The following is a 13,242-nucleotide window of genomic DNA, read 5'->3' as shown; positions in this document are numbered from 1 at the left end:
ACTGGGTCAGCTCATGTAAAGTTGGGCCTAACTAAAAATACTTGTAAAATGCTTTATGTAAACTGCAGGCTAGCTGGCAGTTGCCTATCCCCTTACCTGACATTGGTATTTTATATGTAGCCAAATTAATGTATGAAGATGAGAATTCAAAAACGTACAGAATGAAGACTGTAATCAAGCAAAATGCATCTGCCGACCTTTGTGGCGCCGCATGCGTGTCAAATTTCATAGCCTGCTGATCTCTAGTTTACCTCCTTTATCTTATTCAGGTGGAAAGTAATTGCTTAACCCTACAAGAGATGGAAGATTTGTGTAAACTGCATTGTCTCAGTGTGGTCTTTCTACTTCACTTACCTCTTTCTCAAAGAGCCTGTGCTAGATTCATCACTTCCCATTGGACCAAGAACGTTCAGGCTTCCTTAAGAATGGTAAATATGCTCTCTATTAGTTTATTTATTTATTTTTTTGTTTCAATCGTTTGATATAAAGAAACCACAGTCACCTTCAAAGACAGATTTATAAGGGGGCTTATGGGTGGCTCAGGTGGTTAAGCATCTCTTGATTTCAGCTCAGTTCTTGATCTCAGGGTTGTGAGTTCAAGCCCCATGTTGGAGCTTAACAACAACAACAAAAGGATTTATAAGGGAATAATAATAATGTCAGCCCTTTGGGGATCTTAAAGGTTTAATGGTCTAAGTCAGTTTCAGGTTTTCATGTTATTAATTATAAGAGATTGGTGACCATTGTGTTCTGCTCTTGAGAGGAATTGAAGATATAAATGTAATAGTTATTTCTGTCCATTATAGACGTTATTTAGAAAAGAATTGTAGACTTTAGGAAAATAGAAAAAACAAAAGAAACACCCAGTGACCCATTATTCAAGTCAACAACTATAATATTTTAGGTTATTTTCTTAATTTTTAATGAATACAACTTTCTATTGTTATCTGTTATTGTTTCTGACATTAGAATGAATATGTATATTTATATTTGTATATTGGAATGAATATATATTCATATGTAAATATATATAAAATATTTTTCTTTTCACATATTTTAAAATTTTCTTTCATACTCTTTGCTAACTTCATTTCTTAATAGCTACTATTTTTTTGTTCAATGTACCATGGGTTACCTGCTCATTTTCTCATATAGATTATAAATGCTGCTATTCTCCAGATTCTCTGAGTGTAAGCCTTTTCCTTTAACTTGATATTGACTTAGACTTCATGCCCAGAAGTGGGATTAGTGCATCAATTTGAATGGAAAATTTTGGGCAGCCCCAGTGGCTCAGTGGTTTAGCGCCTGCCTTCAGCCCAGGGCGTGATCCTGGGGTCCTGGGATCAAGTCCCATGTCAGGCTCCCTGCATGGAGCCTGCTTCTCCCTCTGCCTGTCTCTGCCTGTCTCTCTGTGTCTCTCATGAATAAATAAGTAAAATCTTAAAAAAAATAAAACAAATGGAAAATTTTAAAGAATCTTAATACTTACAAAGTGTTTAAGTATTTTAGAACCAATCAATTAATAAGCTAGTCCACAAATATATTTCTAATGTATACACATTGTGTGAATCACTGAGGACATAGTGAGAAAAGTGAGAATACATTTACCCATCCGACCCCACCACTTTCATAGAGCTGCTTTTGCAGAAAGACAGGTATTGAATTTTTAAAATTAATGCAGATGAAGGGCACTTTCATTTAAAAAAATTATTTGGCTTACTATGCAAAGAGTACATTGTAGAGTCAAGACTGGATTTAGGGAAAACAGGTGATTGTTACCTCACTTCATATAAGTGTTAATTATATTAGGGACTAAGGAAACGATAAGTAGGGATGCATAGCAATGGGCAATTTCAACAATTATTTAACACGTTTAGCGTGAGCATGAGGGAAAGGGAGGAGTCGAGTGACTCTATGTCTCTGGCTGGAGTATTTGTGGGGATGATGCCATCGTATGAAATATAATTGCAGAGGAAGATCATGAATTCAGTTCTGGAAATATTGAGTTGCCAATGAAATACCCAAATGGAGCTATCTAGTAGGCAATTTGAAATACTGGTTTGGAGCTTAGCAGAGTGGAATGAATTCGGGATAAAGATTTGGAAATCACTAGCCTATGGAAGTTAATTAATGCCATGACCGTGGATAAAATTAGTTTGGGAAAGACAAAAGAGCCTCGAATAGAATCCTGAGGTCTTTTGATATTAAATGGTTAGGAATAGAATGAGACACTGGTGAAGGACACTGACAAGAGCTACTTAGTTTATTGGGGATTTTAGGGGAGTAAATTGTATTGAGAAACAAAGATATACCACTGTGTCCTGCCTAGCACTTTTGAAGGCTTATTTGTTTTTGAGAAAACAATGATAGTGGCATCAATATGTGTTATTGTATGATTTTCTTTTCTAGCAGTCTCAACAACATGACCGTAGGCACAAGAAAACAACTGATTGGATGCTATGGAAAAAAAGAGACAAGATAATTTTGTCACAGAAAAGCTATTAGTGGACCTATTAGTTTTATAAAAGAGAAAAAAAAAGGAAAAGAGATTTTACTATCTTTGAAAGAAGGTGGTAAAAATGATAGACTTGGTTTCATGGAGATAAACCAGATGGACTCCATTGGATGGGGGCAAGTTGAGGAGCTGTAGAAATGGAAGTCCCGATACGATCCAAAAAGAAGTGTGAATGATCATTATGCAAAGTTAGAAGGTCAACAGGTGGGAGTAAGACGCTCTTCATCAGGCAACGTGGCAGACATTATTATTGTTTCCTTGTCTATGTCTCCCATTCACTTACTTTTTCATCTTACTCTAAATGTCTACGACTGTCCCCCCGCAGGTTTTGTTTGCTTGATCTGAAATGCTGGGTTATTAGTTCTCAAGCTGTCCACCAAGGACAGATGAGGAATTGGAGGGTGAAGACCCCAGCTTCCTTGGATATAGGTTGAGATAACCCTGAAACGTATTGTATGCAGGCTCCCAGAATTCCCTACTGGAATTGAGTTTCAGTGGTGTTCAGTGTGGGAAGTGGCCCCTGTACTTCCTGAGGGAGGGCATCTGAAAGCTCTTGTCGGCTCTAAGTGGGTCATGCTAATTGATTGAGAGGCAAGGGGAACCTGCGAGTCTTCACAGAAGTCTCAGAGTCAGATGAGGGGATAAGTGGGAAATGACATGGAAAAGACCCCTCTAAATCTGAGTACCGTATTTCAGTAGACGGTGAGGTCCATGGAACCCACTGAAAGTCACTCCATGGCCACTGACCATTTAATCTCTACTCAAGGGACCTGGGTCTTTTGTCCGTGTAGCGTACTGCAGAGCGAGGTACGACTGGAGACAGCCATGCTGAGTGGTGGGCACCATCTTTTTTTTTTTTTTTTTTTTGGGCCAAAATGAGAATGACACTTGTATAAACACCCCTATCAAAGCCTGGCATGGGAGATTCAGAGAAGATTCATGAAGAGAATTGACCTAAGTGTGACTAGGAAGTAATTGAATTGGACTGATTTTACTTTGTAGGGTTTAGATTATATTTACTGAAATAGCATAATAGGTATGTAGGATCAACAGTCAAAATTCAGAAACAGAAAGATACGTTGATTGGGATCTAGGTTTATAGTTGTGAGCACTTACAACTGCTCTAACAGAAGCGTTAAAAGGTTTTATGATGTGACGTACACAATACTATCTGCTGATGCTTGGGGGAGAGAATATTCTCCTGTATCCCAGATCCCATTGGGGAACTTTCTTCTAGACATTTTGATAGTCTGTTAGGAAGAGGCCGACTATGGTTAATTAAAGGAATAAGAAGACTGCATTTCCAGGTCCTTTTAGTTTATTTAATTTAAAAGATTTTATTATTTATTTATTTTTTAATTTATTTACTTGAGAGACAGTAAGAGCACGTGTGAGCGTGCATGAGCAGGGAGCAGGGCAGATGGAGACGGAGGGGGAGAAACAGACTCCTCATTGAGCAGGGAAGCCTGGGCAGGGCTCCATCCCAGGACCCTGGTGTCATGACGTAGGCCTAAGGCAGATGCTTAACTGACGGAGCCACCCAGGCTCCCCTATTTTATTTTAGATATTTCCAAAAAGGTATGTCAGTTTAATACATTAAAACTATTGATATGACATGTCAGATGTTAAAATAATACATTATGGCATCAATGTTATTGTGCTATGAGTTCTGTTGTTATTTCTCAGATAATATTTGATTTTTTTGTCAACTTTTTATAGGATGAGTTACATATACTCAGTTACGAGTGCTATGAATACGATAATTGTGATATTGATTTACAGATTTAGATGAATGTTCTACTTGTATAGTTTTCATTTATAACGAGTTTTATAAACAGTTTTTTATAGACAGTAGTCATCAGGTGAAAGGATATTACAAAGTCTTTCTGAATGATGGAATGTTTCTAAGATGGTTCTGCGGGACAGACTTTGTGGTTTTAGCTGATAGAAAATGTCGTTCTTTAACTAGGAGCATGGATTGTGGACGCGATGATAGGAACCGCTGCCAGTTATTCTGCACCAGCTTTTTGTGTGTACTTTACCTATATTGCCTCATTAAGACATAACAATTCTCCTCTTATGCCCTCATTTTACAAATGAAGACCTTGGCAAATTGAACACCAATAAAAAATAAATTTATAAAAAAAAAACCAAGAAAAAAAAAAAAAAAGAAAACCTTGGCCTCGGAAAGGCTAAGTGGCCCATTAACACAACTAATAAATGATCAAGGTGCGAGATAACTTCATCTCCGTCCAGCTTCCAAATCTGTAACCTTCCCACCCCCCTCCGCTCCCTTGATGCGGGAAACAGCTGATCACCCCATAGTCAAGCACCCCTTTGGTGTCTCCTATTTCCACGCTTCTCTTTGGTAGCACCCAGTAGCTGAAGGTGTGAATTCAGGGAGCCTCTCTGAAATTTTCAGAATAAAAGATATATTCTGAGGTCTCTGGACCTCTCTCCCTCAAGCATACTGAGGGGAGAGTTTCATGTTTACTCAAATCTTGACACGTGGAGACCACATGGTGGCACTTCTCACGTGAAGTGAATAAAATGAGGATTGCTTGCCGTACTGTATTCTCATATTACTGTTATTTACTCAGTGGTATTTGGGGAAAGGATTGCATGGTATGAACCTTACATGGCAGTGGTTCTCCAAGGAAGGCTCCTCTGAGCAACAATATCGACATCACCTGGGAACTTGTTAGAAATGTCAATTCTTAGGCTTCATCCCAGAGCTACTGAATTAATCTTGGGCTGGGGCCTAGGAATCTATGTTTTATTTGACAGTCTTTCCAGGCGAGGCTTCTGCTGAACTTGGAGAACCACTGCTCTATGGCTCTATGGAGATCTCTTTAGTATTTTATTGTAGGTAAAACTACAGTGTAGGTAGGAGGCTCCCACTTTGATATTTATGTCTTTTCAAGAACCTTGGGCAATCTCCCTAACATCTGTTCCGAGCTAGGTTGTCCAAAGCGGTAGCCTATAAGCCACAAGTGGATATTGAGCACTTGGAACGTGGGTAGTATGAAATGAGATGCGCTCTATACTGAAAAGAAACACTGGATTTCAAAGAAAACTTAGTGTGAAAAACATGTAAAGTATTCTGTCAATATTTTTATATTGATTATACATTGAAATGATAATACTTTGGATAAGCTGAGTTAAATAAAATACAATTTTGCTTGTTTATTTTTTTAAATGTGACTTCTGGAAAATTTAGAATAAAATATGCAGCTTGCCTGTGTTATATTTCTGTTGGATAATTCTGGGTTTGATTTCCATATCAATATAGAGAAATAAATGGTTCATATTTGGGAAGCATTTGGTTTTATCATTGAAGGAGTGTGGAGCAGAGAAGCCTCGGTTATCCCCTGCTGAACCTAATTCCCCAAACTCTGTCATCGACTGAAAAGATGACTAGACTCTGACTCACTAAGATAATTTACTCACGTCTAATCAACGCTAAACTAGACGTGGCCAGTAAAGACATCCTTCCCGTGTTAGGCGTGAATATAGCCTCATTATCATAAACTCAGCAGGTACACACCAGTGTAGGTGAAAGAGAATCTTTGAGTTTGAAGCATCTTCTAGACCCCTGAACAATCAAATGCTATTTTTAAAAAATATTTTATTTATTTATTCATGAGAGACAGAGAGAGAGAGAGAGAGAGAGAGAGATAGAGAAGGAGAGACCCAGGCAGAGGGAGAAGCAAGCTCCCTGCAGGGAGCCCAACGTGGGACTCGATCCCGGGTCTCCAGGGTCAGGCCCTGGGCTGAAGGCAGGTGCTAAACTGCTGAACCACCCAGGAATCCCCTCAAATGCTATTTTTTAAATCATTTTTTGACCTGAAAGTAAAATTGGAAACATTAAAACCTCAGGAAAGAACAGAGGCACATTCGAAAGCGGAAGTATTTCTGTAGCACGGACACTGTACCTGTGGATTAGTGTGAGAAAAAAATTGGATGGAGTCAAACACAGATTTCTATGATTCAGAATAAAGAACTACTCTGAATTAATCTTTTGGTCAGTTTGGTTTTATTTTATGATCCAGCCTTTCAAGATATAAAGCATTCATCATTATCCAGCCTGAAAGGACTTAGAGTAATAGGACTTGGAAGAGCCCCGCCAACTTGCCTTTTCATTGGATTATTGATACATTTGAAGTTATATTATATTTTATTGATAATATAACAATCATCAATGACTTGGTTTTATTTCTGATTTTCAGAAAAAGTGGTGTGAATATTTCATCTTAAGTAATATGAATATTTTTGAATTTTGGAATCTGAATTTAATTCACCTTTCAGACTTAAATGATGAGCTTCTGTTGAAGAATATTGCTTTTTACTATGAAAATGAAAATGTTGAAGGTACCACCTTAGTATATTATTATGATTTTACTTTCATCTACAGATAAAGATTATAAAGGACTTAACACTTCAAAATCATTTTCCTATATGTCCAACATATAATGTAGCAATTGTTTTCCTTTCAGTCTTTGTTTATACATGCATATAAGTTTTATTTAGTTGCAGTGAGAGTGAATGTTATATTTTAAGACATTTTTAGCTTAATATACTCAAATATTCTTGAAAGAAATATGTGTATGGGTATGTGGCATTTCTAGATAATTTTAACAGTTGAATTTTTCACTTAAACATATGGAAAACATTTTAAAAATATTTACTGTAAGTAAGGCAATTATCCTACTATTATGAGATATTTAGGGAATTTTAATTTTTTTCCAAAGACAAAGCTGATTTATATGTTATATCTACTTTGTTTTTTTTTTCCCCTTTGGATTATTTTTTTTTAAATAAATGTTCTGCTGTTTCTTAATAGTCAAAGAAAAAAACATATTTTAAGAGAGCTATAAGCCATTGTGCATTCTTGAAACTTCTTTGATGTCTAGAATTTGGTTCCTACATATTGCTGACATTGGAATGAGTTAGCTACATATAAATTTAGCAATTCTCTACAAATTTTCCCAGTCTCTGAAAAATAAGTTATATTCAGTTTTATTGGTTGTACAGTTATGCATGGCATAACTTTTCTTTTTACCTGAAAAATACATATTCACAATTTGTTACTGTTATTTGTGATCATTGTAATTTATATATTTAGGCACAATGTGGAACTCACCAAAAATTTCAGTTTGACAAATATTTCAGAACTCTATGAATTTAGTCAAAGTATGTGCTCCTGTATATACAGGAATGGCTTTTAATATTTAGTACTTTTAACATTATATAGGCCTACATTTGAATTTGGGAGATGTCATTATGAAAGATTATGAACATCTCTGGAATACTGTGTCAAAGTTGGTGAGAAAGTTCACTGTTGGAAAGCCATTTCCTCTGAGAACAACGGAACTTTCTTTTCTTGAGAAGAATTCATCACCAATCAAAGGTATAAATTTCTAAATTAATTTGAAATAACAGTTTAAATCTCTGAAATTTTTTTTTTTGAAAACTAACTAAATGTTGTAGATCAAAATAATTTCCTGGCACTATGCATTTTAATAATAAATTACCTTTTGCTATATCATTGGGATGATATGCTATGAGTATAATTTTGAAAAGTTATAAGTTTTGCTTGTGGGGGATCCCTGGGTGGGTGATTCGGCGGTTGAGAGTCTGCTTTCCGCCCAGGGCGTAATCCTGGAGACCCGGGTTCGAGTCCCATGTCGGGCTCCCTGCATGGAGCCTGCTTCTCCCTCTACCTGGGTCTCTGCCTCTCTCTCTCTCTCTCTCTCTCTCTCTCAATGTGTCTCTCATGAATAAATAAAATCTTTTTAAAAAAAGTTTTGCTTGTGGCTAATGTTGCCAATCAAAAAAAATTAGATAAATATGACTTTCATTTCTGTCAATATGGCAGCATAGATAAGGGGAAAAATCTCTTTGGGAAACAACTTAAATGCTGATAAGGCACACAAAACATCTTTTTGTATTATAGCTAAGCTCAAAGTAACACAAGTTCAATTCCAGGAGCCAAAAATAAAGGGAAAGACTGATCTCCGGGTAATACAAAATGAATTAGCCTGATAATTTCTAATTATAGGTTCATTTTCCTATATGGAATCTGAGGTTTCAGTTATTCTATTAGTAGGGTCAAGAAGATAGATAACTTTCTAAACTAGAAAATTAAAGTGATCAGGAGAATCTTATACATTCTCTGTAGAGGAAAAACATCATAAGCCCTGGTTTTACAAGATACAGATTTTACTCATACTTTGCCAAATATGAGTACAGATACAAATTTATAAAACAACAGAGGAAATCAGCTGCAAGAGAACAGTAAGCTATAGAACTAGAACTTCTAGAAGTTCTATCAAATACCATCAACGCTTTTTACAGAGCTGGAAACAAATAATCCTAAAATTTGTATAGAACCGGAAAAAGACCTCAAATACCCAGAGGAATGTTGAAAAGGAAAACCAAAGCTGGTGGCATCACAGTGCCTGACTTCAAGCTCTATTAGGAAGTTATAATCATCAAGACAGTGTGGTACTCGCACAAAAACAGACACAAGGATCAATGAACAGAGTAGAGAACCCAGAAATGGACCCTCAATTCTATGATCGACTCATCTTTGACAAAGGAGGAAAGACTATCCAATGGAAAAAATGACCGTCTCTTCAATAAATGGTGCTGGGAAAATTGGACATCCACATGCAGAAGAATAAAACTGGACCATTCTCTTACACCAGACACAAAGATAAACTCAAAATGGATGAAAGATCTAAATGTGAGACAAGATTCCATCAAAATCCTAAAGGAGAACACAGGCAACACCCTTTTTGAACTTGGCCACAGCAACTTCTTGCAAGATGCATCCATGAAGGCAAGAGAAACAAAAGCAAAAATGAATTATTGGGACTTAATCAGGATAAAAAGCTTCTGCCCAACAAAGCAAACAGTCAACAAAACCAAAAGGTAACCTATAGAATGGGAGAAAATATTCGCAAATTACATATAAAATAAAGGGTTTGTATCCAAGATCTATAAAGAATTTATCAAAATCAAGACCCAAAAAAGAAATAAACCAAACAACGGGCAGAAAATATGAACAGAAATTTCACAGAGGAAGACCTAGACATGGCCAACACGCACATGAGAAAATGCTCGGCATCACTGACCATGAGGGAAATACACATCAAAACCACAATGAGATCCCACCTCACACCCGTGAGAATGGGGAAAATTAACAAGGCAGGAAACAGCAAATGTTGGAGAGGATGTGGAGAGAGGGGAGCCCTCCTGCACTGTTGGTGGGAATGCGAGCTGGTATAGACACGCTGGAAAATGGTATAGAGGTTCCTCTAGAATGTCATATTTTGTAATTATCAGAAGTAGAATATGCTATATGTATATTTAAAATGCTCAAAGAAATAAAATATGAAATTTGAAACATGAGAAAATCACACAATTCTAAAAATTACTATTTACATTTTAAAGTAACCAAAGGTTAGAAATGAAAATATTGTCGATGGACAGGTTAAAAAGCTGATTTGATATTGCTAAAGAGAACATGTGAACTAGAGATAGATCAAAATAATTACACCTAAAAATAGAGATGACCATGTTATACACCTTAAGCTTACACAATGTCATATGTCAATTACATCTCAATAAAGCTAGAAAATCACTAAAAAAAAAAAACAAAGAAATAAGAGATGAAACAATATAAAAATATGTCAAAAACTAAGGTATAATGAAGAAGTTTAGCCTTTTATTAATTTGGAGATTTGGAAAGAAAGAATGATCCATCATGGATAGGTATTTGCCTGGATTGATGAGAGACAAGAATTTGCACATTTAGGATGGATGAAGAATCCCAAGTGGGATAAATTAAGCATATGCACACACACACTCACAGATAAATACACACACTGGATGCAATATAGTAAAATTATAGAATATAAAAAATGAATATCTTAACAAGTTACCTACAAAGGAACAAAAACTAGTCTACAATAAACTTCTTCTATAACAATGAGAGAAACCAGATTATGGTGAAATTATATATGATTCCTAAAATATTTAAGAATGAAGAAGTAATATAAACATGTTTAGAAATATAAAAACTGATTTTTATCCATCATCGTAGCATCATGGATGATATTTCCACTCCATGAATTTCAGGAAGATTCAAATGTCCCCCTAAGGAATGTGAGAAAGGAAGCTAAGGGGAATTTGGGATGGGTTGGTACAAGTATATTTTTCAGAATATGGGGGAAGAATATACACTCTTATGTCCTGATGAATTCCACTAAAAACTCTCAAGTACAAGTAATTTATTGATCCCAGGAAGATCAAATAAGGGAATGGTTAGGTAGGATCCGGAACGGAACAAGACCAACGCGGGACGTGTTAACAAGTGGGTTTCCACCGGGGCAGCTACAGGTAGATTTTACTGGGAATCTCAGAATGGCGTACAAACTGCCTCCGAGATGTCTTACCTGAGGGGCAAGATAGCTGGGGCATTTACCCTACAAGTCCTATCATGTTTCTGGCCGAGGGCTATCTGTGGGGCATTGCATCCTTAGCACCTGTGGCCTCCTGCATGGCAGTAAGGAGAAGAGCGCTCAGGCAGAGAGTTGCAGAGACTTGCAGTAAGAAGGTGCCAGGAAACACGGGAGCAGTGGCCACCAAGGGGATAACGGGCAGAGCAAAGGCAGCTTACCTAGAATCATGGACCAGATGTAAATAAAAAGGGATTTATTAGCCAACTATTATACATAGGAAATACATGTGATGCGCATGGGGTCTACGTGTGTATGTGCTGGTACATATGTGATAGCAAAGAGGATGCAAGAAAATACTGTAAAGATATCAAATTACCTCATTATTTTCTATATTTCCCACTACTTTTTAAAGATTCATTTCCATAAAAGTATTTATATGGATCTACGAGTGAGAGTTCCGTATTCAAATTCCTTGTCATGAGGATAATGAAGGAAATAGACATTTATAAATACCTACCTACATGCCTAAGTGCTGCCTATTTCTTCATACTCTACTATGTTCCAAAGTGTTTTAATGTGGGCAATAGCTTTATGGGAAATCAACCAAAAAAAAAATTAAATAGTTTTCTTAAAAAAAAAAAAGAAAAGAAAGAAAACTAGAACTAAATTGATAAATGTAAATAAAATCAATGAAATGTGTTTTTTAATGTAAAGTTTTAGAAAATGATGTATAATATTCCTGTGTGAAAGTTTCACATTTGACATTGTCTTTTTTTTTTTTTTTTAACTTGTTTACAGATACTTTCAAGAAAAAGGTTCCTAATTTGGGATTTATTTCAATGTCATCTGAAGTGGTTGATAAGTTCGTTGGCGACCTTCTGAAAGATTTCCCTTTCTTGAAGAGGTATAAAACCGAAAATACCTCAGTAAATGGGTGGAATGGATGATGTACTCATTGGAGATTCTACGAAATGGAGTATATTAGATGCAATATGTGTTTGTGACACATAATGAGTTTATAGCAAATTTATCAATGTCTTTGATCATAGCTAGGTTAAAATCAACATGATTTTAATTTTAGAGTAAAATTACTGCAGCTGGAATTTCTAACTAATGAATTAATTTTTAATTAATGGATTAATTAATGAATATTTGTTGATGTTGATGGGACTGTTAGAAATGTGGAGTAGATTCTGGGTTCTAAAGCACCTAGTAAAGTGCTTTTTGGATTCTAAAAGCCGCATCCTATTACAGAAAGAGAAAGCGTGGTGATGGTTTTTTAAAATATTAAAAAATGAAAAAAAATATTAAAAAATGAGATCTGTGCTGTGTTCTATTTAGAGGCATGAAATTTAAAGCATGCATATTTTTTTGTCCCACAGTGATGACCCTATTGTAACTTCACTAGTTAAACAAAAGGAATTTGATGAGCTTGTGCACTGGCATTCTCACAGACCCCTTAGTGATGACTATGACAGGACAAGGTGTCAATTCGATGGTGAGTTCTATGACTATGGTGAAATAAATTAAAATCAATTTCACTCCTTTTTTAAATTTTGTAATAAAAAATTGTATCATGAACCATGGGTTATATTTCTTGAATAATGATAGTCTACAAGATATTTAGATGCATGTCGGTAGAGATGGTAATGAAAAAGTCCCATCGTTTACTGATAGTCACGGGGATGCAGAAATGCAGATGTCCTAGGAAGTGCACCAATACTGCATTTGTCCCCACAAGAATTCAAGCCTTTTTAAAATAAATATGGTTTGTAGCTTAAGATCTTTGTGTATTACTTGAAGTATTGCTTCATAATGCTGAGGCCATTGTCTTTCAGGCAGTTTCAGCCACTTTCATACCACCCAGTTGATTAAATGCAACAAGTGCCAGTATTTTATGTGTCTTCATGCTCAGGATGGTTGGAACTGCAAAAGGAGGCTCATGAAACCACTAAAAGTAGATCAGGAGAGATTGAATTAGGGATCTTGTCTCCTTGGTTCATCCCTTGTCTTCATCTCACCTTTGCCTACCCCTATGCTTACCTCCACCGTCCTTCAAGTTACTTCCAGAAGAATCTAGGAGTGCGCATAGTAAGCTCGCTCATATGTATCAGCCTCTTTATATAAACAGCTACTAAGATCCTGCAAGATGTGAGGGGATCTTTTAGTTTAACCATTAATATCCTTCCAAGTGGTTTAATTCGATATGTGTAGACACAGACATGGAAAAAAATCAACTGGCTTAATTATCCCTTAATT

At 36.2% G+C, this 13,242-nt stretch overlaps 1 protein-coding gene across 1 annotated transcript in view; it reads left to right on the top strand.

Moving 5' to 3' along the window:
• Window positions 1–13,242, top strand: part of DDX60 (DExD/H-box helicase 60) — a 95,511-nt gene that overhangs the window by 18,634 nt on the left and 63,635 nt on the right. Inside the window, exons 8-12 of the mRNA XM_026008101.2 lie at window positions 270–428; window positions 6,745–6,886; window positions 7,770–7,925; window positions 11,782–11,887; window positions 12,366–12,481. Of these exons, the coding sequence (XP_025863886.2) occupies window positions 270–428; window positions 6,745–6,886; window positions 7,770–7,925; window positions 11,782–11,887; window positions 12,366–12,481 (679 nt within the window). The remainder of the gene's footprint in view (window positions 1–269; window positions 429–6,744; window positions 6,887–7,769; window positions 7,926–11,781; window positions 11,888–12,365; window positions 12,482–13,242) is intronic.

This window comes from Vulpes vulpes, chromosome 10 (genome assembly GCF_048418805.1).
Source record: "Vulpes vulpes isolate BD-2025 chromosome 10, VulVul3, whole genome shotgun sequence".
In the NCBI taxonomy this organism is placed as follows: Eukaryota; Metazoa; Chordata; class Mammalia; order Carnivora; family Canidae; genus Vulpes; species Vulpes vulpes.
The sequence above is the reverse complement of the archived record's forward strand: the minus strand, read 5'-3'. Positions and strand labels throughout refer to the sequence as shown.